Here is a 19,384-nt window from a genome sequence, read left to right on the forward strand (position 1 = left end):
CCGGGCACGTTTCCTGGTGAGGTCTGTGCTCACGAGGGTTCCCGTTGGCACCGAGGGCTCTTTGCAGGTCCCAGTGCTGCCTGCAAGCTCAGGAAAGCTGAAATCCCAGAAATCCAGCTCTGGGGTCCCCAGCACAGGCAGGACATCGACCTGTTAGAGCAAGTCCAGAGGAGGCCACCAAGATGATCAGAGGGATGGAGCAGCTCTGCTGTGAGGAAAGGCTGGGAGAATTGGGATTGTTCAGCTGGAAAAGAGGAGCTTTGGGGTGACTTAATTACAGTCTTCCAGTATCTGAAGGGAGACTACAAGGAAGATGGAGAGAGACTATTTACAAGGGCCTGGAGGGACAGGACAAGGGGCAATGGCTTCAAACTAAAAGATATCAGGAAATTAGGAGGAAATTCTTCCCTGGGAGGGTGGGGAGGCCCTGGCACAGGTTGCCCAGAGAAGCTGTGGCTGCCCCAGCCCTGGAAGTGTCCAAGGCCAGGTTGGACGGGGCTTGGAGCAACCTGGGCTGGTGGAAGGAGTCCCTGCCCATGGCAGGGGGTGGCACTGGATGATATTTAAGGTCTCTTCCAACCCAAACTATTCCATGGTTCTGTGATTCTGTGACATAAATGCAAAACCAACATGATCAGCACCAGACCTGTTCCAAGCTTGAAGCAGAACCTCCTACACCATTTCTGGTGTGCAGAAACACATTTCTGCAAAGCCCTGTTGGAAATTGCAGGAATGTCTGGGCCAGTTCTATGCATTCAAGGCACAACAGACAAAAACACAGGTTATCATCAGCTCAGCTGGGCCAAAGGACACGAGGCCAACACTCTCCAGCATCTTCCATTCCACTCTATCTGGGATACACCAAGGAAGAACCTTAAGACCATCCTTTCACACCGTGAACTTTAAATGTCAGGCCCCAAAGTTATGCTTAAGAGGAGCTCGTTACTCATCTGGGGTCACCAGTACTCAAAGCTGTGCTTGAGGAAATCAGGGAATGCAGCTGTGCCTGTTCCTGCCCCATCAATGAACACATTGGAATGGGCCTGGATACAAAACCTGTGCGAACTCTGGTCCTTTACCAACCAAAAGACTGATGGAAGTGAAGGTGGTCCCCAAGGTCTCTTCAAGAAGGGAAGATGGGAAAGACAGTGTTGCCTGAACTTCACCATCCAGGTGGGATTAATGCCTTCCTCCTGCAGGGCCTCAGGGGTCTGGCAGCTGTCGCCTCCCTGCACACTCCATGAACTAATAGGCTCATCAGAAAGAAATTAATTGTCTTCCAAAGGCATCCATCTAAGAAAGCTGGAGTGACTCAACCTCTGGGAGGTGCCTGTTTCCCTGCACTGCCTGTATGTAATCTAGACAAGCCCAGGCACATACAACTGACTATTACACATTCAGATGAATCTTGGGCAAGATGAATCCTACAACTAGTTTTACAAGTGCATTACTAATGCAGCTACTCTGCTTTTCTCAAGGGAAAATGTGGTGCTGTTCACGCCGCGTTAAAACAGATGTTTTCAGCTGCTTCTTTATTTTAAGGATCCCCTCTTGGCCCACGTGAGTTTTAAGGCTTGCATACACAAAGGCAATAATTTATCTTAGCGTGTGTCATTCGGAGAAACACAGCTCTTGAGCTCCCACTCCCCATAAAGGTGATCGTGGGCAGAGGAACCCTCGGCCACAGATGCATTTGGAGGGCATGACTGGACTTGCAAGGTCAGGTGGCACCAATAACTCCCATTTCTCACAGTCTCCTGGAGTGATTTTTCGTTATTCTCTGATAATAAAGCTTCGCTGCACTTCTTTGATCCGGTCCTACCTCGAGCGAAGGTTTTGCAGGCAGCTGAAAGCAAACAGAGCTAAACCCCTCAAATAATTATGGTCTGAAAGGCCCAGATGGGCATCTTTTCTTTTACTGCTCTTTCAATAAGAATCGTAATGAAAAACCCAGAGAAATCTTCGCCAAAGTTAACAAACAAGTTTGAATACAGAGAAAAAAAGAAAGCTTTTGACAAGGTTGTGCTTTGATTTAATTTAATGGGTCTTCAAAAGTGAAATGAAAAGAACCAAGAATAAGATCGAAAATATGTTCTTTAGTCCCCTCACTTAGGAAATACATATTTGAAGGTGAAGTTATTACTTTCCAAAGAAGCTCATCTTGGTGCTGTGCTGTTGAGATGAAGGAAAGAATATGTTTTCATGTGAAGAAATAAGCTTTCAGCATTCTGTATGTTATAATATACAGAAGAAAGGATAGTGGAGAGATTAAGAGATCACAGAATCCAGAATTGTTCGGGCTGGAAGGAACCTTAAAGCTCATCTCATTCCACCCCCTGCCATGGGCAGGGACACTTCCCACTAGCCCAGGTTGCTCCCACCTGGCCTTGGACACTTCCAGGGCTGGGGCAGCCACAGCTTCTCTGCCCAACCTGTGCCAGGGCCTCCCCACCCTCACAGGGAAGGATTCTTTTTTTTCTAATTACTTGCTTCAGCTTCTCTTCTGAAGAATAAAAACACTTCAGTGAGACTGAAGATGTTAGCAGAAACATTTTGGACAAAAGGAAGGAGTGAGGACTTTTGGACTTTCTAATCTTCAGTGCATAAAAAATACAACATAAAGAAGCCAGGCAAGAAAAAAAAAATGACAGGAAAATAATATGAGCAGAATGAACTGTTCTATACAATACTTTTGACTAATCTCTGTGTTTAAAAACTTAACCTGGGAAAACTTGAGACTGAGAACTTTTAAACGAGTGCTTTGGTATCTTTGTCCTAATTTTGTTTAAATTAAAAAAGAAAAAGAAAAAAAAAAAGAAATTTAGGTTGTGACTAATTGTGGACAAATATTTTTCTCCTCACCCTTTAACCTCAGCAGGGGTTGTCTGAAAACTCACCAGGGGACCCCCAAAATCTGAAGGAAGGACAGGAACACCAAAAAGAGGCTCTTTTGGCTTTAAAGGTCTCTCTTCCATTTAGACTTTACACTTTCTATCCAGTTCTCACCTGAGATATCCACACGACAGAGCACTGCAGAAATATATGCAAAAGTGTCACTTTTAACTCTCTTTTTGACAAGCAAGAGCAGAAATTCTTTTCATACCTGATGGACTGTAGGACTCAGGGTTCTGCAGTGAGGATGTGCAGCTGCTGGGCTGGGGAAGGGAGGTGGCAACAGGTTTGAAACCATTGCTGAAGCAGCCAGAGCGGAAACCTCTGTGTCTGGAAAAGCTGGGGAATCCTCGTGGCTCTGGGATGAGGCTGGTGCATGGAAGTATGGAAAGAAGCTGCCTTGGTGACAGAAGTGCCCTACAGTCAGCAGGAGAAAGTGAAACAGGAGTTGGAGAAAGGAGCTTTCACAGGAGATGAAAGGCAGCAAAAAGCTCTCCCAACATTTTTGGGGAAGGAAGGCCCCCTCTGCTGCAGCCCCCCCGGGCCAGGACAGGCTGTGCCCCCAGCCCTGGGCACACGGTGGCTGCTGCAGTGGCACCAGGGCAGTGCCAACACACTCCAGGCTCCTCAGACCTGCAGGAACAAGCCACCAGGATTTAGAAATGTGCTACAAATCAAAATGTGTAGGAGCTGACTAAACCAAAGCGAAGTAGTTCGGTAAGTACCGTGTGTTAAATCCACACGGGATTTAACAGGATTTACCCCTGTGGGAAAAAACAGGGGCACTTCATGATCCTTGTGGGTCCCTTCCAACTCAGAATATTCTGGGAAAGCTGTGAAATCATAAAGCCAAGAACCCCAAAGCTGACAGCTCGTGGACAGCTCAGGGAAGGGCAATGCCCGAATCCTCCAGGTGACTTTGAAAGTGCTTTATGACAAGGCTTTTTGTCAAGAAGATAATTCAAAATCATCTTTTTTCCGGTCAGTTCAACTAGTTCAGGTCAGACTAAAATACCCCAAATTTTGCTGTTTTGTTATTTCCTAGGTGCTCCTTTTGTTCTTCTCTCAGTTTCCTCTCTTGGTTGCTGGTTATTCCATGAAATGAGCATTTGCTCTTATACTGTGGCAGCTTGGTTTCTATTGGAGGCTGTGGTGACTTTGTGGAGACATTGACAGTAACACCCAGAACCCCTGTGCTCACCAAATTCCTAAAAGAACACCAAAAAGAACACTTGTGGCTTTTCTGCAGAGGTGTCCCATGCCAGGTACAGGCTTTGGGATACTTTACACCAAAAGGGTTTATCCAGAAGCCAGGATTTCCCAGCCCTGGAATTCCCAGCTCCCACTCTAAAAGAATTTTTTAAAAATAGCTTCACTTTTACCTCCTTCTGTGCTCTGAGAGGTCAGGCTGGACAGGGTTTGGAGCAACCTGATCTGGTAGAAGGTTCCCTGCCATGGCAGGGGGTTGAAACTGGATGGTCTTTCAGGTTCCTTCCAACCCAACCCATTCCATGATTCCATGATGGGAACTAACTCCAGATGGGCAACTTGCAGTAATTGTTCTGCAAGTTCACATTAAATCATTGAGAATCACTAAATAAATACAACCTGGCCGTGGAAATTTGTCCAGAGGAGTGATTATTTTCTTCTCAGGAAGAGCAGGAAATAAGTATTTTTATTCTTATTTTAATCAGTATTTTTATCGTATATTAACAAAGAGTGACCAGAGGTCTGAGAACTGCTTTGTTTATATTTTACCTTCGGAGAGGGAAATTAAGATTATCTGGTTTTAACACATCAACAAGACACCACAGGACGCCAAGGTAGGAAGGACCAGTTGCTTTACAGGAATTGTTCCTGGATGTTTAACACAGAGTTCCATGTTGCAAGACATTTGGAACAGACTGAGGCTTTGCAAACAAAAATATCTTTTATCTCTCAAATTACCTCACATTTGCAGCAAAGCCATGCCTAAATCACCAGGATTGTCAGCCTGTCAGAACTCGACTGTGTATAAAACCCAACGTTTGCCTTGTTGTGTCTTTCTAGAAACTGAGGCTCTGAGAGCCAAAGCTCCTCAAAACCGTGCCCTTAAAAACAGAGGCAAAAAAAAAATCAAAAGGCTGTGTCTTTCTTTGCATTTGCTCTACCCCTGGCCTGCAGTGCATCAGTCAGAGCAGGTTTCACTGCAGAAATCTGTAATGACTCATCATCTTAACAATGTTACCATCAAATCTTTAATTTAAATGCTTCCTAACTGGGTACTGAGGTGAGTTCCTTCCCATCTCAAACGCTTTGTTTTGTTTTCTTGGCATTACAGGTGAAGTCCCACACACCCCATGGAAACCACCACAGGAATCAGACGGCAATTCCTACCCTGGAACAGTAACCAAAAATAAGGATCAGGATGCCCTGATCTGTCCTGAAGGCAGCTGGTGCTGCAGGAAGCAGGATCATCAACTGCTTTTCCCCTTTTCTTGGCTGCCCAGTCCCAGTTCTCCCACATGGAGCCCTTACAGCTCTGCATCCCCCCTGCCCAAGAGTCAGACACAAAGAAAACCACCCAGATCTCCTCAGATCCTGGTGCTGAACCAAAACAGAATCCCAAATGGGTCAGGCTGGAAGGGACCCCAGAGGGTCACTGGTGCCACCTCCCTGCTCAGGCAGGGCCAGCCCAGAGCACAGGGCACAGGATTGTGTCCAGAGGGCTCTGGAATCTCCCCAGGGAGGAGACTCCAGCCCCTCCCTGGGCAGCCTGTTCAGAGCTGGGTCACTGCCCAGGGAAGAAGTTCTTCCTCCTGTCCAGCTGGAGCTTCCTGGGCATCAGTTCCTGCCCGTTCCTCCTGTGCCATTGCTGGGCCCCCCGAGCAGAGCCTGGGCCATCCTCTGCCCCCTCCCTGCAGCCCCTGACACATGGTGGGAGGGCCCCTCTCAGGCTCTGCTCTGGAGGCTGAACAGCCCCAGCTCCCTCAGCCTTTGCTGCTCAGGGAGATGCTCCAGTGCCCTCCTCATCCTCACAGCCTGCGCTGGCCCCGCTGCAGGAGCTCCCTGGCCCTGCTGTGCTGAGGAGCCAGAGCTGGGCCCAGGCTGCAGATGTGCCTGCCCAGGGCTGGGCAGAGGGGCAGGATCCCTCCCTGCCCTGCTGGAAATGCTCTTCCTGATGCTCCCCAGGATCCCATTGGCCTTTTGGCCACCAGGGCTCCCTGCTGGTCAGGGACAGTTTGTTGTCCACCAGGACCCCCAGGTCCTTCTCCCAGAGCTGCTCTCCAGCAGGTTGACCCCAGCCTGGACTGGTGCCTGGGGTTATTCCTCCCCAGTTGCTGTATCAGCTGTGAGGAAGATGAGGGTTAACCCACGAGCAGGGAGTGGGAAGCAGGATGCTCTTTGGGAGCAGCCCTCGGTTCGGTCAGACTAAGAGCACTGTGAAACAAGATATTCACATCTTCCTTACATGACATCAACTACAATGCTCTCAAACTGATAAAACAATTTGTGGAATAATCCTCTCAGGGCTCAGGCTTGTCTTGGAAAACACAGATCCTCTCAAGGAGGGTTAAAACACATGTTCTGGGGCTTTTCAGCAATAATTTTTCTACTCAGCTCTCACCTACTCAGTCAATCCTCTTTAAAAACTATCCAGCTTGTAATTATTTCTCAGGTCTCCTGTGCATGACACTGACAGGATGCTCTTGTTGTCACTTCCCAGGACCCCTCCTGTCACAGATTCCAGGGCTTATTGAGCATCCCTGCTGAGAGCAGCAACATTCACCTGGCAGAGCTGGGTCAGCTCCACAGGGATCAGGCAAGATGTTCAGTGCAGACTGTTCTGTACCCTACAGGCAGACTGACACATGAACCACACTCCTCACTCTTACTGGCAGCACATCCACCTTCATGGAGAACAACCTTTTCCTACACTGTGTGGCCTGAGCAGCCACCAGAAGGACAGGTCACTCTCCTCCCTCAGGACAGTGCTGCTTTTCAAACCCCGCGGCCCCCAGTGCTTCTCAAACCCACCCACCAACTCCTCGGTGCACCCTCAGCCCCACCATTCCTCAGCCCACCCAGTCCCCTCAGTCCCAACATCCCCCTAAAGCCCCCCATCCCCTCAGCCCCTGACATTCCTCAGTACCCCAGTCCCCTCAGACCCCCCAGTCCCCTCAGCCCCCTCCAGTCTCTTCAGCTTCCCAAGTCCCCTCAGTTCTTGCCATCCCTTCAGCTTCCCTAGTCCCCTCAGTCCCCTCAAGTCCCCTCAGCCCTCATCATCCCCCTCAGAATTCCCAGTCCCCTCAGTCTCTCTCAGTTCCTGCCATTCCCCTCAGCCCCCTCCTGCGTGGCCCTTGCAGGGTTCACAAGGCCACACATCACCTTCCTCTTCCTCTTCTTCCTCCACATCCCTGGCAGTTTTAACGTTATCTGTTACCACACCTCAGTAACCCCAACCACCCCCAGCCTGACCTGGCTCCTCACTGCACCTCAACGCTGTTTATTTTGCTCGCTGGCTGGGGAGATATCGTGGCACATCACACGCAGCCCCGGTTGTTAATTCACTAGGAATTCCTGCCAGTTACTGCACGGATGGGGAAGGCTTTGATCTCCCTGTCTGTATTGGGTTCAGACCCATTTCAGCACAGATATCCATTACCTCAGGTTGAACGTGTTGGCAATGATGGTTTTATGTTCAAGTGATAATTCTTCCCTCTGTGCTCAATAACCATGAGCGTTCAGCCGGACGTGACACCAGCCATGAGCGTCCCAGCAGCTTATTTATAACTTAATAAACGCTATTTATAAGTAATAAATGATTATTTATAGTTTAATCGGTGTGACTATTTGAGGAGCAATGGTGAATGTTTCACATTGCTCCTCACGTTTCTAATACAAGGCCTTTAGGTACCACCTGTCTGACAGGAACACCTGAGCTGGACTGTGGCAGTTCACCAGGGATCTGCTTCTTTACATTGAGGACAGGCTTTCTAGGAGATTCTCTCTGGCTCCATCACAAATTATGCCTGACCTGCAGCACCATCCAGCTGACAAAGCACAACAGTCCCATCCGCTGTCCAACCACACACCCACCTGGGAACAGGTGGTGGGAAAACATCAGTGAGGAGTGAGGGAATCATGGAATCCCAGAATGGTTTAGGTTGGAAGGGACCTTAAAGCCCATTTCATTCCACCCCCTGTCATGGGCAGGGACACCTCCCACCAGCCCAGGTTGCTCCAAGCCCTGTCCAACCTGGCCTTGGACACTTCCAGGGATCCAGGGGCAGCCACAGCTTCTCTGGGCAACCTGTGCCAGGGCCTCCCCACCCTCCCAGCCAAGAATTCCTTCCCAAAATCCCATCTAACCCTGCCCTCTGGCAGTTTGAAGCCACTGCCCCTTGTCCTGTCCCTCCAGGCCCTTGTAAACAGTCTCTCTCCATCTTTCTTGTCAGCTCCCTTCTGGTGCTGGAGGGCCACAATCAGGTCACCCCAAAGCCTTCTCTTCTCCAGGTTGAACAATCTCAATTCTCTCAGGGTTTCCTCATAGGAGAGAATCCTGCCTAACATTTTTTCCTTAGAAAAGTAAAACTCCTCATGGAATTGTTATAAGAGAGGCTGGAAGGGGCTGGTATCCTGGGAAGCTGCAGGTTTGTTTGGAAGAGAGCAGAAGCCCTCTAGCACAAGGTGCCTTGTGTCCTGCCCATGATTCTGATCCTGAGAAGGGATATTAAACCCCTAACACACCTTAATTAAGGGAAAAAGTAGTGAGTGACAGCCTGAAAACCACTGGGCACACAGACAGACTTCTCACAGAGGAATGAAGGCCCCAAACACAGCAGCACTAATATAGAGATTTTATTTCGACTGTATTGAGTTGTACAGCACATTTTGTTTGTCACAATGCCATCGAACTGATTGGAGAGTTTTTGGCCAGCACATTGTGACGCTGAAAACTCACGAGAGCTAAAAGCAGTTTGGACTAACGGCCTGAACAGCAGGGCCAGGAGTACCTAGTTCTGGCTTCCTTATTGCTTGCAGTCATTCCAACACGTGCAAAACAGGAGCAAATCCAGTTTCTTCTGCCAGCCCAATGGTCACTCTTCCATGTCTGGCAATGACTGCAAGGTACAAGGCAGGGGAGAATCTGGAGCGAGGTGCCTTCTCTTCCCAAAGCCGTGTTGGTTGTTCCCAGTATGGAAAAGAAGCGGAGTCCAAGTAAGTACAGGGTCTTCAGAGGATGAGCTTCGCTCGCGCGTCGGGATTTACCAAACCAGAGGCTGACACGTCAAAGTGCAGGAAAGGGTCGTTATTCCATTCCCTCCGACGGAGAAGACAAACCATTACCAAAAAATATGGGAGGTCACAACAGTGTGAAGTCCTTTGCCTTGCTAGTAGACCAATGTCCTCATACCAAGTCACATACCAAGGTATGAGACTGTCACATACCAAGTCTCAGCTCATGAGGTGCACAATATACCGAAAAGAAAACCCACATTTCTGCGAAGAAATGCCCCGTTTTCAAACTCTTCTTCCTCACTAATATCCGCAGACGCCTTGCAGAGGAGGCAGGATGGATGTTCCCCGAGGGATCTAGGGATTACAAGCCCACTGAAGCCCACTTTCTAAACCTTTCTTCCTTTCTAAACCCAGTTCCTTGTCCTTAAGATGAGTTGGGATTCCTGCTCTCGAGTTTAAAGGAGAAGCAGAGAGGCAATTACAAGTTGGCAACTCTGAACTTTGACCACTGTACAGGAGACAAAAAAAGAAGTCAAATTCAAGAGGCATTTTAGGTAGCGCTGGGGCAAGTCAGAGAGATTGTTTCCACCACTGAACAGATGCCACACGTCATGGTTATCACTGTAGCTTGGCTGTACATCCTAAAGTGAAAAGCACAGACCGTAGTGTCTACGTCAGCCAGTCCTTCCCCACCCCCGTTTTGGTATCGATGCTTCATTCTCCCTTCTTCGGGTTACATTAAGTGCACAGAAATATATAGCAGCATTTGGACTGAAACCCTCACATACACCAGACAGCACATTCCAGGAGGTAAAACAACACATTATGGCCTATACCCTCAAGGTATCAAGTTTTCAGGATAAAGAGCAGTAGGAAGTGGAGAGCTGAGGGCAGAAAAGGGGAGGAGGAGCAACACAGGAACACGAGTTCTGTTTCCATGCCAGGAGAGGATCAGGGTGCCATTCCTGTGTTAGCACCAGGCTGTGACACGACCGCAGACAAAGCAGACGGGCAGAGCAGAAGTGAAAAGCCAATCTCCCACCTCCCCACGGCGTGGGGGGCAGGGGCAAAGTCCAAAGTGCGCCCACCGATCCCAGCGGAGCCTGAAAACGGGCACGACCCGCTCGGCCCCTTCGCAGCCAGAATGAATTTCTCTTCAACGCCCGAGAGAAAATCAATTAGTGACGGCTAATGAGTCTTGTTCACCAAGCTGATCGCAAATCACACTCATGGAAAGAGAATCTACAGGTCTGCTCCAGGTTGAGGCCCTTCCGACGCCCGCGGGCCCACCGAGAGCCTGCCCTCTTCCTTCTCGTACAGCAGCCTGCCTTTGGAGGGGGAGGTGGTTCTAAACATGCCTTTCTATTGCTTTGGGGGGACTTTGCACAGGCAAGAGCTGTGAAAACATTGCTTTCCAGCCCACAAAAGGAAGAGGTTGTGATCCCCTCTCAGCCCTAGGTCGTCAGGACTACAACGCACGGGCCCACCGGTTCGGAGTGGGGACACACCCCGTCCTCTCTGATCTGAGCTCCTCTGCTCCAGCCTGGCAGTGAGGCTGCTGCAGACAGTGCATTCCAGCTTGGTGTTCAAGTGTTGCACCAAAGGCCTTCACAGTTACCCTGGAGGCAGAGTCACCCTTCAAACCCACGAGAGAAAAGGCTGGGCTTAGACAGGTCCCTTGTCTGGCATTCAGCTGGAAGCTGTGGCGATGGGTTTCTTCAGATGTTGGCTCATGAGCTCCCTGGCACGAGACACTTGGATGTTGTCATAACAGGAGTTACAAACGAGGACAGGGTCGTACAACTGCTGATCAGGGATGGGCAGCTTCAGATGGCAGCAACTAGCACAGAACACGTTCCCACAGTTCCTGTCAAGGAGCAAGAAAACCAGTGAGAAGAGAGCTGGGAACACCACAGCAGAACTTGCACAAAGGGCCCAGGTTGGGGTGAAGCACCAGCCTGGCTGAGGACTTGTCAATGTGTTTCTTATACTGTGGTCTGCCACGCAAGCAAACTGCTAGAGCTGAGAGGCACTCATGGGCATTGCTGCCCAGGAGAGGGATCAATGGCTTTGGAAAAACAGAAACAAGAACCATGACGAATGGAAATCTGCAGGGAATTGCTGAGGCCTGGCACAGTACAGAGAGATCTAAAACCTTCTCCTGGGAGCTGGAGGGAACAGACATGGCAGAGGGGCATTTCGTGGGCACCAGGCTGAGGAGGGGAGCAGAGCCAGAGCGCTGGTGTTGTTTACCTGCAGTGGTGCCTCCGCTTGGCCAGCCAGAACTCACAGTCGCAGTGAAAGCAGTGCGAGGCCATGTGGTCCGGAACCCACCGCGTCACCTACGGAGACACCAGTCAGCTCCCAGTCTGGGACCCCCCAGCCACAGCTCTGCACAGCCTCAGGGTGGCTTTGGGCCACACCAGGCTGGCTCAGAGCAAGCCCACCCCACCAGAGCCAGCAGCAGCAGAGGATGTGATAAAGACCCAGGTGGCTGCTCTCTGCCTCGCTCTGCTGCTGTACCCACCCCAGTCAGCTGCAAAGAAACATTCCCTCCCACTGCACCCCAGCTCCACAACGGGACATGTACCTCAGTCTCCTTCTTATCCACAGGCTCCCAGCTCGCTTCTGACAAACAGTCCTCACTGTGGTCAGAACAGAAATCCTCCGTGTCGCTGCCGTCCGACTCCTTCAAACATGTCTGCAAAACGAGACCAGGTCACCGACCCCATCCACTCCAGGGCATTCCCTGCTCTGTGCTGGTGAGGGGCACCTGGGTGGCTCCAGAGTGCCCCAAATCAAGGGGTAAAGCATCCATGAGTGTGCAGGAGCTTGGCCCTCAAGCAGCAGAGATACCTCTGCGTGGCACAAGGACAGGGACAGGGCTGAGGAAACACAGGAACAACCTCACCCACCCCCTCCCAAAGGGCTCTGGGTGGAGAGGGCAGTGTGAGGGGGGCGCAGGGACCCCTGCAGTGCCAGGGCCGGGGTGTGAGAGGCCAGTACTCACAAAGTCATCCTCGTAGTCCATGGGGGGCTCAGCCGGGGGGGCGCAGAAGTGGCGGATGTCCAGGCGCAGCTGCAGCTCCCGAACCTGCCGGCGCAGCTGCTCCACCTCCTGCTTGTAGCTGGCCTCGATCTGCCGCAGCCGGTGCTGGATCACGTCCGTGGGGAAGGGCAGCCCGTCGTCGTCCAGGTACAGAGGAGGCACAGGAGAGGGGCATTTTGGCGGCATGTGCTTGGGACCAGAGGCTTGTTTCAGGTGGCAGGGCAGCCACGAACGGCTGGGCTTCCCGAAGTGTGTGCCCACGTGGCCGGCGCAGGCCGAGGGCTTCCCACCTTCCCTGGCAGGCCACGGGCCACTGAGGCACAGGCCCGGGGCCCGCAGGGGTTTGCTGCTCAACCTCTTGCTGCAGCAGCCATAGGAGAGGAGGTGTCTGGGGGCAGGCTCCCCATTGGGGAGCGATGTCACCATGCCTTGAAAACTGTCCCAGTTGGACCCCAAGAAGGAGAACTCGCTGCTTTGGCTCTGGGAGATGGGCTTACGCCATTGCTCCAGCGGGACCCTGCCCGGCCGGCCGGGCTCCTCGCAGGGCACGCTCCGCCCACCATCAGCTCTGCCCTTGTCTGCATCCGGGCAGGGGATGCCCGGAGCAGGGCCTGGGATGTCCTGGGAAGGGGCGCCTGGTGCCAGAGACTCCTGGCTGGGAATGTCTTGGTGGGTTGTGGTTCTCTTGCCAGCAGATTTCAAAGGCTCCTGGGGACAGGTTTCTAACTGCTTTCCAGAACTGGTGGAAACCTTGTCAACATTTTCCTCTCCGGAATGATTTGGAGCTGGTCCCGTGCCATCCAGTTCCGCTGTGTGTGTTCCCTTTCCTGCCTCCACAGGGACACTGTTGGCTGGCACAGCAGCCCTGCTGCCTGGCTGCCTGCTCTGCCCCTCCTGCTCAGCACAGCTGCTGCCTTGCAGGGGTGGGTTCTCCTCCTCCACCTGCCGTGCCTCTCCTGTGGCCACCACAGCACCGTCAGCCCCCTCAGTGGCAGCATGTCGGGCTTCCAGGCCCACCCGGACCTCCTGGCAGTGGTTGTTCAGGTTGGGATCACTGGATGTGCGGGTCAATGGGCTGCTGGAGTCACAGGCTGAGAGCAGGTCATCCATAGATCGAGTCTTTGGTAATCTAGAACCCAAAAGCAAAGCAAATCTCACAACAAGCCCCCTGAAACTTCCCCGGTTTCAGTCAAATCTGAGATGAGGGAAGGGAAATGTTCCAAATAATTACAGCCTGTGGGCAGTTGCATGAGCCAAAATGCACAGTGCTACAGTGTGGCCTCTGCTGTCTGCCTTTGAGGTGCAGCAGGGAGCTGCACACCTCCTTCTCCAAGTGGCTGGGACACTGCTCTTGCTCCCACAGGGAACATGAGAATAGGTCAACCCGAGGAACTACAGGGAGGGAAGGAAGGTCTGCAGGTAGGCAGCAACCTGGGCCTGGAGCTTTAGGCTCTTACCTGTCCAAACACCTGCCGCTGAACTCCTGGCTCTGGGACCCAGGGGGCATGTAGATGTCCATGTCATCCTGTCCCAGAGGATGTGGTGAGGAGGCTGGGAGGTACACGGCTGTCCAGAGGTGCAGCGCGCGCACGTGGCACACGGGGTGGAGCACCTGCGACAACCCCACGGTCAGAGATGAGCACGAAAGGAAACCCCTCCTGCCCCTCCCCGGTGCCTGGCAGGGGGAAAGGACCTGGGCCAGGAGTTCTACTGACCTGCTCAGACCCTGGCATGTAGAGAAGGTTGTGGAAGTTCTTGTTGCCAGCCCGCAGGAGGGACCACACGGAGCAGGTGCGCTTGTAGATGTTGTGCATCTCGCGCTCGCAGGGGCTGTTCCCCAGGAAGGTCCCGTAGAGGCAGGAATATGTGTGCTGCACCAGCTTCACCTGGGGTATGGAAGGGACAACATCAGGAAATGGGGACTCCTGTCCACAGGGGACACATCTTCCCACCTCCTCTGGGGTGGCTCATGCACTGCCGACCCCATCGGTGACCCCACTGCTGTCCTTGCTTCCAGACAAAGCAGGACAGGGACAGTACAGGTATCACCTGGATTGAAGTGAAAGCAACACTCAACTGACACCAAATCCATCCCTCTATAACTCTCACCTGCATTATTTGATAAGATTGAGATTAATTTTTTCCTAATGTATTTTTTTGAAACGTTTCAGACTTATACAGCTCTGAGATAGGCAAATCAAACCAGTGGTTTGATCAGTGCTGGCATTTGAATTCCCTGGACTGGAAAGGGACCTGAAGAAGGGATTCAGGGAAACCAGAGAATCTAAACCCTTTACCATAAGCATGTTCATGGGGGAAGGGTTTTAAACTAAAAGAGGAGAGATTTAGATTAGATGTTAGGGACAAGTTCTCCCCTGTGAGAGGGGTGGCACAGGTTGCCTGGAGAAGCTGTGGCTGCCCCATCCCTGGAAGTGTCCAAGGCCAGGTTGGACGGGGCTTGGAACATGGCAGGGGGTTGAAACAAGATGGTCTTTAGGACTCTTTCAACCCAAACCATTCTGGGATTCTGTGATCACTGCACAATTTCCTGAGTTCTGCAGATCTGCTTTCTTTCAACCCCAATACTGTTAAAACATCATGACCTTCCCCCTGCCTCTACTCACATCTGGGATAAAGACACGTTTGCATGTGTATTTCTTACCAAAAAAGCTTCATTAAATTCAAAGAGGCAGGGAAACTGCTTCAGAAGCTGATGAACAGCATCCAACCACTGGAGAAAAACCGGGCACTGCTCGTTCTGATCTTCCACCTTCTCCTGGTGCCCACAGCGATCCCCAAACTTGTGCCCAAAATCCAGCCAGTCTGACTCAACCAGCACCTGGAAACCCTGTGAGTAAAAGAAAACAACAACTGCAGAGACTTTGCTGAGGGCACATAGCAGGACAAGGCAAGGCCCATCCACGAGGAAACAGGATGGGGAAGGGCTGGGAAGGAGGCTGCAGCAGTGCCTGGTTTGGGAGCAAAGCTCCCTGAGGGTCAGGGGTTTCCAGACACAGACTAACAGTTGTTATTTCTATCCAATAACCAGATTGGAGAACTAAGAGCAAGGAAGCAGCTGAACCTTCAGCACAAGATGTTATTTCCCACAGCACTTCCCCAGGCTGGGCAGAGCAGTGAGGAACAGTTCACCCAAAACAGGCGGGAAGAGGACAGGGAAAACCCAACACCCACAACAGCAGCTCGGAAATGCCATTAAGCTTATTCCCAAATGTGATCCTGCTCCTTTCCATGGAGACTCCGAGCCAAAAGCTGCCTTTGAACAGACATGAACTGCAGCAGAGCACAGTCCTACCTCCATGGTCCTGTAGTAAGGGTCCAGGAGAATCTTTGCCAGTGCCACAATCTGCGGGGTCCTGTCCCAGCCGTCGGAGCAGTGAACCAGCACCGGACGCCCTTCCCTGTCGACAGCACTGGAGACCAGCACTGCTGCCTTCAGCATCACAGACAGGTGCTGCAGCCACTTGGTGCTCTCCAGGGCTGAAAGCCAGCTGGAAGAGGAAAAAAAAGGAAAAAAAAAAAAAAAAAAAAACAAAAAAAAGGTTGTTTAGTTCTCCCATGAAAAAAAAAATCAAATCTATCTTCAGTCCTTTTGGAATCCTCAGTGGAAATCAGTCTTTTCTAAAACATGGCCCAGAAGAGGCAGGCAGCCTGGGAAGAAGGGCAAAGAATTCAGTTCCTAATTTAATTATTCTAAAATACAGCCATCTTTTAGAAACCCTCAGGGGACACACACAACCAAGTGGCACCAAGGCAGTGCTGCAATCCCTTTTGGATTAATGGATCAAAATGAGCAGCATTCAAGCACTGTGAGCACTTTCCTGTCCCTCCATTTTTGCACACAGAAACCTCGGATAGGAAAAAGCAGAGAGAAAGGAAGGAAAAATCTCTCAAGATATTGACAGATACGGCATCACAGTCAGCTGGAGAACAGTCACTTACTTGCTGGGGTCAGGCACCTGACTGCAGACAGCACGGAGATACTGGAAACTGTTCCGGATGGAGTGGATGTTGGCCATGCCCATGAACACGACTTCACAGTTTGGGTAATACTCTGACACGAGAGACAGGAACATTCAGAGAGAGCCACAGCAGTTACAGAATACTGTGAGTTGGAAGAGACCCACAAGGATCAGTCTCCAACTCTGCTGCCACCACAGCAACTGCCTCCACACCCTCAGTGCAGCCACCCCCTCACACACCATTTCTGGTCTTCAAGGAGTCACTAAGTTTGGGAAAGACCTCCAAGATCAAGCCCAACTATTCCCCCAGCACTGCCAAGGCCAAAACTAACCCATGTCCCCAGGTGCCACATCCACATGCCTGTTAAACCCCTCCAGGGATGGAGACTCCACCCCTGCCCTGGGCAGCTGTGCCAGGGCTGGACAGCCCTTTAGGCGAAGAAATTTTCCCAGTATCCAACCCTGGCACAACTTGAGGCTGTTCCCTCTCCTCCTGTCCCTTGTTCCCTGGGAGCAGAGCCCGACCCCCCCCAGCTCCCCCCTCCTGTCAGGGAGTTGCAGAGCCAGAAGGTCCCCCCTGAGCCTCCTTTTCTCCAGGCTGAGCCCCCCCAGCTCCCTCAGCTGCTCCTGCTGCTCCAGCCCCTTCCCCAGCTCCATTCCCTTCTCTGGACACGCTCCAGCCCCTCAATGTCTTTCTTGCAGTGAGGGACCCAGAACTGCCCCCAGGATTTGAGGGGCCTCAGCAGTGCCAGCACAGGGGGACAGTCCCTGCCCTGGTCCTGCTGTCACACCATGGCTGGCACAGCCCAGATGCCCTTGGCCTCCTGCCCATCTGGGTTCATGTTCTGCTGCTGTCAACCAGCACCTCCAGGTCCTTTCCCAGCTTTCCAGCCCCTCTGCCCCAGGCCTGGAGTGTTCATGGGGTTGTTGTGACCCAAGTGCAGAACGGGGAGCTTGGCCCTGTTGAACCTCCTACCGCTGGCCTCGACCCATTGATCCAGCCCTTCCAGATCCCTCTGTAGGAACATGATCCCAGAGGCCAGGTACCAAAATGCTGACCCGACCCCCAGCTGTGCTGTAGGACCCACTGCAAGGCAGGTGCAAGAGGAAGGAGCTCTGGGATGTGCTCGGTACCTTCACACTCGCAGCCACCTCCCTTGGCTCTGTTGGCCACGGCCGCCGTGTAGGACCTGGCGTCCAGGATCAGCAGTTTCTGAGGAGTCCCCGCGTTCTCCACGCCCGAACACGCCGTCAGGGACGAGTCTGCTGGGACAGACACGGACTGAGCTCCCGGCACCTCCCTCCCTCCCGCCCTCCCACAGCCGCCACGAGCGATCCCAGGGACACACAGCCTGACAGGGCCCAGAATGTCCACCCGGCTAAAGGCGGAGGTCGCACCGGGAGCGGCACGGGGGTGCTGGAAGCCCTAATTCCCACATCCAGGGGCTGTCTCACCGAAGTCGGTGTCGCAGGCCTCGCTGCCGTCGCTGCTCCCGGTGTGTGGCGCGGCGCCGGCCGCCTTCGCGCCGGGGTTCAAGGCACAGGCTTTGGCAATGGATGTCACCAGGTACTCGTCGTCGGCGTTGCGCCAGCCCCACCAGCTGATCTCGGGCTGGCTGCACCGCGCGATCACCGCCCCGTTGCGCACGTGTCTGCGGGGGAAGGAGAGACTGAGGAACCCTCCGGAGGGGGAAGGAGGGAAGGGAAAACCCAGGAAATGTGCCCCGTGTACAGCCAGCACCTGAGCAACCTCCGGGCTGCAGCTGCTTTATCTGCCGCGCTGACTCCGAGGGGCAGAGGAGGGGCAGGGACTGAGCTCTGCTCTGGGGGGACCAGGGACAGCAGCCAGGGAATGGCTGGAGCTGTGTCAGGGCAGGCTCAGGTTGGATCTCAGGCAAAGGTTCTTCCCCCAGAGGCTGGTTGGGCACTGCCCAGGCGCCCCAGGGCAGTGGGCACAGCCCCAAGGCTGCCAGAGCTCAGGGAGGGTTTGGCTGATCCTCTGGGGCACAGGGGGTGACTCTTGGGGCTGGGCCTGTGCAGGGCTGAGGGTTGGACTCTGTGATCCTTGGGGGTCCCTTCCAGCTCAGCACATCCTGGGATTCTGTGTGACTCTTGCACCGAGTGCTGAAAGAGGGCAGGGAATCTCAAATAACCATTATTCATGACTACAGCACTGACAGAGGCTAAATTAGCCTTGTATTTTTAAATCACTACGGTTGGAAAAGACCTCCCAAGATCATCAAGTCCAACCTTCGACTTCTATTTATATATAGAAATATATACTTTAATCTATAAATATATCATATATAAAATATATATTATTGTAGCTAGATAGGTATTTATATATTAAACCAGAGAGAAGAACTTTAAATCATTATGGTTGTACTTTGGGAAAGTAATAACTATTCTACAGAATCACAGAATGTGCTGAGTTGGAAGGGACCCAAAGGATCAGAATCCAACCCTTAGCCCTGCACAGAACCATCCCTAAGAGTCACACCAGTCATTCCACAAGATCCCAGAATGGTTTGGGTTGGAAGGGACCTTAAAGACCATGTTCTTCCACTGCCCTGCTGTGGGCTGGGACACCTTCCACTTCATTTAATGCTGTTTTGCTCTCCCCTTCTCTTTTTCCTCCCTTAAATTATGGACTGGTTGTTAAACCATTTCACTTATCACCTGTATGTCGGAAAGATGAGCTCACTCGGCATCAGACTGGGGAGTTTCTGGGTGGAGGCCTGAGCTGGTGTTTATCAACAACCCCTAAATGTGAACCCTACCCTGGCTGTTGCTTATTGACGCCTCCCAGGAGGCCTGAAGCAGTTCATTTTTCACATGAACACACTGGTCAAGTCACCCACAAATGGCCTGGAAAGGGAAGGGACCATGAAGTGACAAAGTTGCTGGGGACAGAGAATGACCCAGGAGAGTCTGTGGCTGCCTGGAAAAAGTTGCAAATGCTCTCACATGATAAAAACAGAGGTTGAAATTTAGTATCAATAAGTGAAGAATGTTTACAGATGATCAAAACATAACCCCAGCTATGACATGGAGCAGTTCAGTGCAAACCAGCAGCCAAATCCCAAAGGCTTGGAAGTCACTGGGGAGCTCTGAAAAAGCCTCATTGCTCAAGAGGAGCAGAAAGGTTAAGACTGTGGTACCAGTTTTTGGGAAAAGAATATGACAGAAAGTATCATGGCTTCACATCTTAACATGACATAAATTTTTCACTAATCCATCT

General features: G+C 51.9%; 1 protein-coding gene across 2 annotated transcripts in view; it reads right to left on the reverse strand.

Moving 5' to 3' along the window:
• Positions 1 to 8,717: 8,717 nt before the first annotated feature.
• The window catches only part of MTMR4 (myotubularin related protein 4), a 57,233-nt gene continuing 46,566 nt past the window's right edge, over positions 8,718 to 19,384 (reverse strand). For both annotated transcript variants that reach the window (XM_027729255.2, XM_027729254.2), the window contains 11 exons: positions 17,599 to 17,795; positions 17,278 to 17,406; positions 16,124 to 16,235; positions 15,477 to 15,672; positions 14,826 to 15,011; positions 13,879 to 14,049; positions 13,621 to 13,775; positions 12,125 to 13,292; positions 11,705 to 11,815; positions 11,368 to 11,456; positions 8,718 to 10,981 (listed from right to left, as the gene is read on the reverse strand). In XM_027729255.2, the coding sequence (XP_027585056.1) occupies positions 10,804 to 10,981; positions 11,368 to 11,456; positions 11,705 to 11,815; positions 12,125 to 13,292; positions 13,621 to 13,775; positions 13,879 to 14,049; positions 14,826 to 15,011; positions 15,477 to 15,672; positions 16,124 to 16,235; positions 17,278 to 17,406; positions 17,599 to 17,795 (2,692 nt within the window). In that variant the 3' untranslated portion in view covers positions 8,718 to 10,803. The remainder of the gene's footprint in view (positions 10,982 to 11,367; positions 11,457 to 11,704; positions 11,816 to 12,124; positions 13,293 to 13,620; positions 13,776 to 13,878; positions 14,050 to 14,825; positions 15,012 to 15,476; positions 15,673 to 16,123; positions 16,236 to 17,277; positions 17,407 to 17,598; positions 17,796 to 19,384) is intronic.

The sequence above is a fragment of the Pipra filicauda genome, unplaced genomic scaffold (assembly GCF_003945595.2).
Source record: "Pipra filicauda isolate LSUMZ 115617 unplaced genomic scaffold, ASM394559v2 scaffold428_size586839_pilon, whole genome shotgun sequence".
In the NCBI taxonomy this organism is placed as follows: Eukaryota; Metazoa; Chordata; class Aves; order Passeriformes; family Pipridae; genus Pipra; species Pipra filicauda.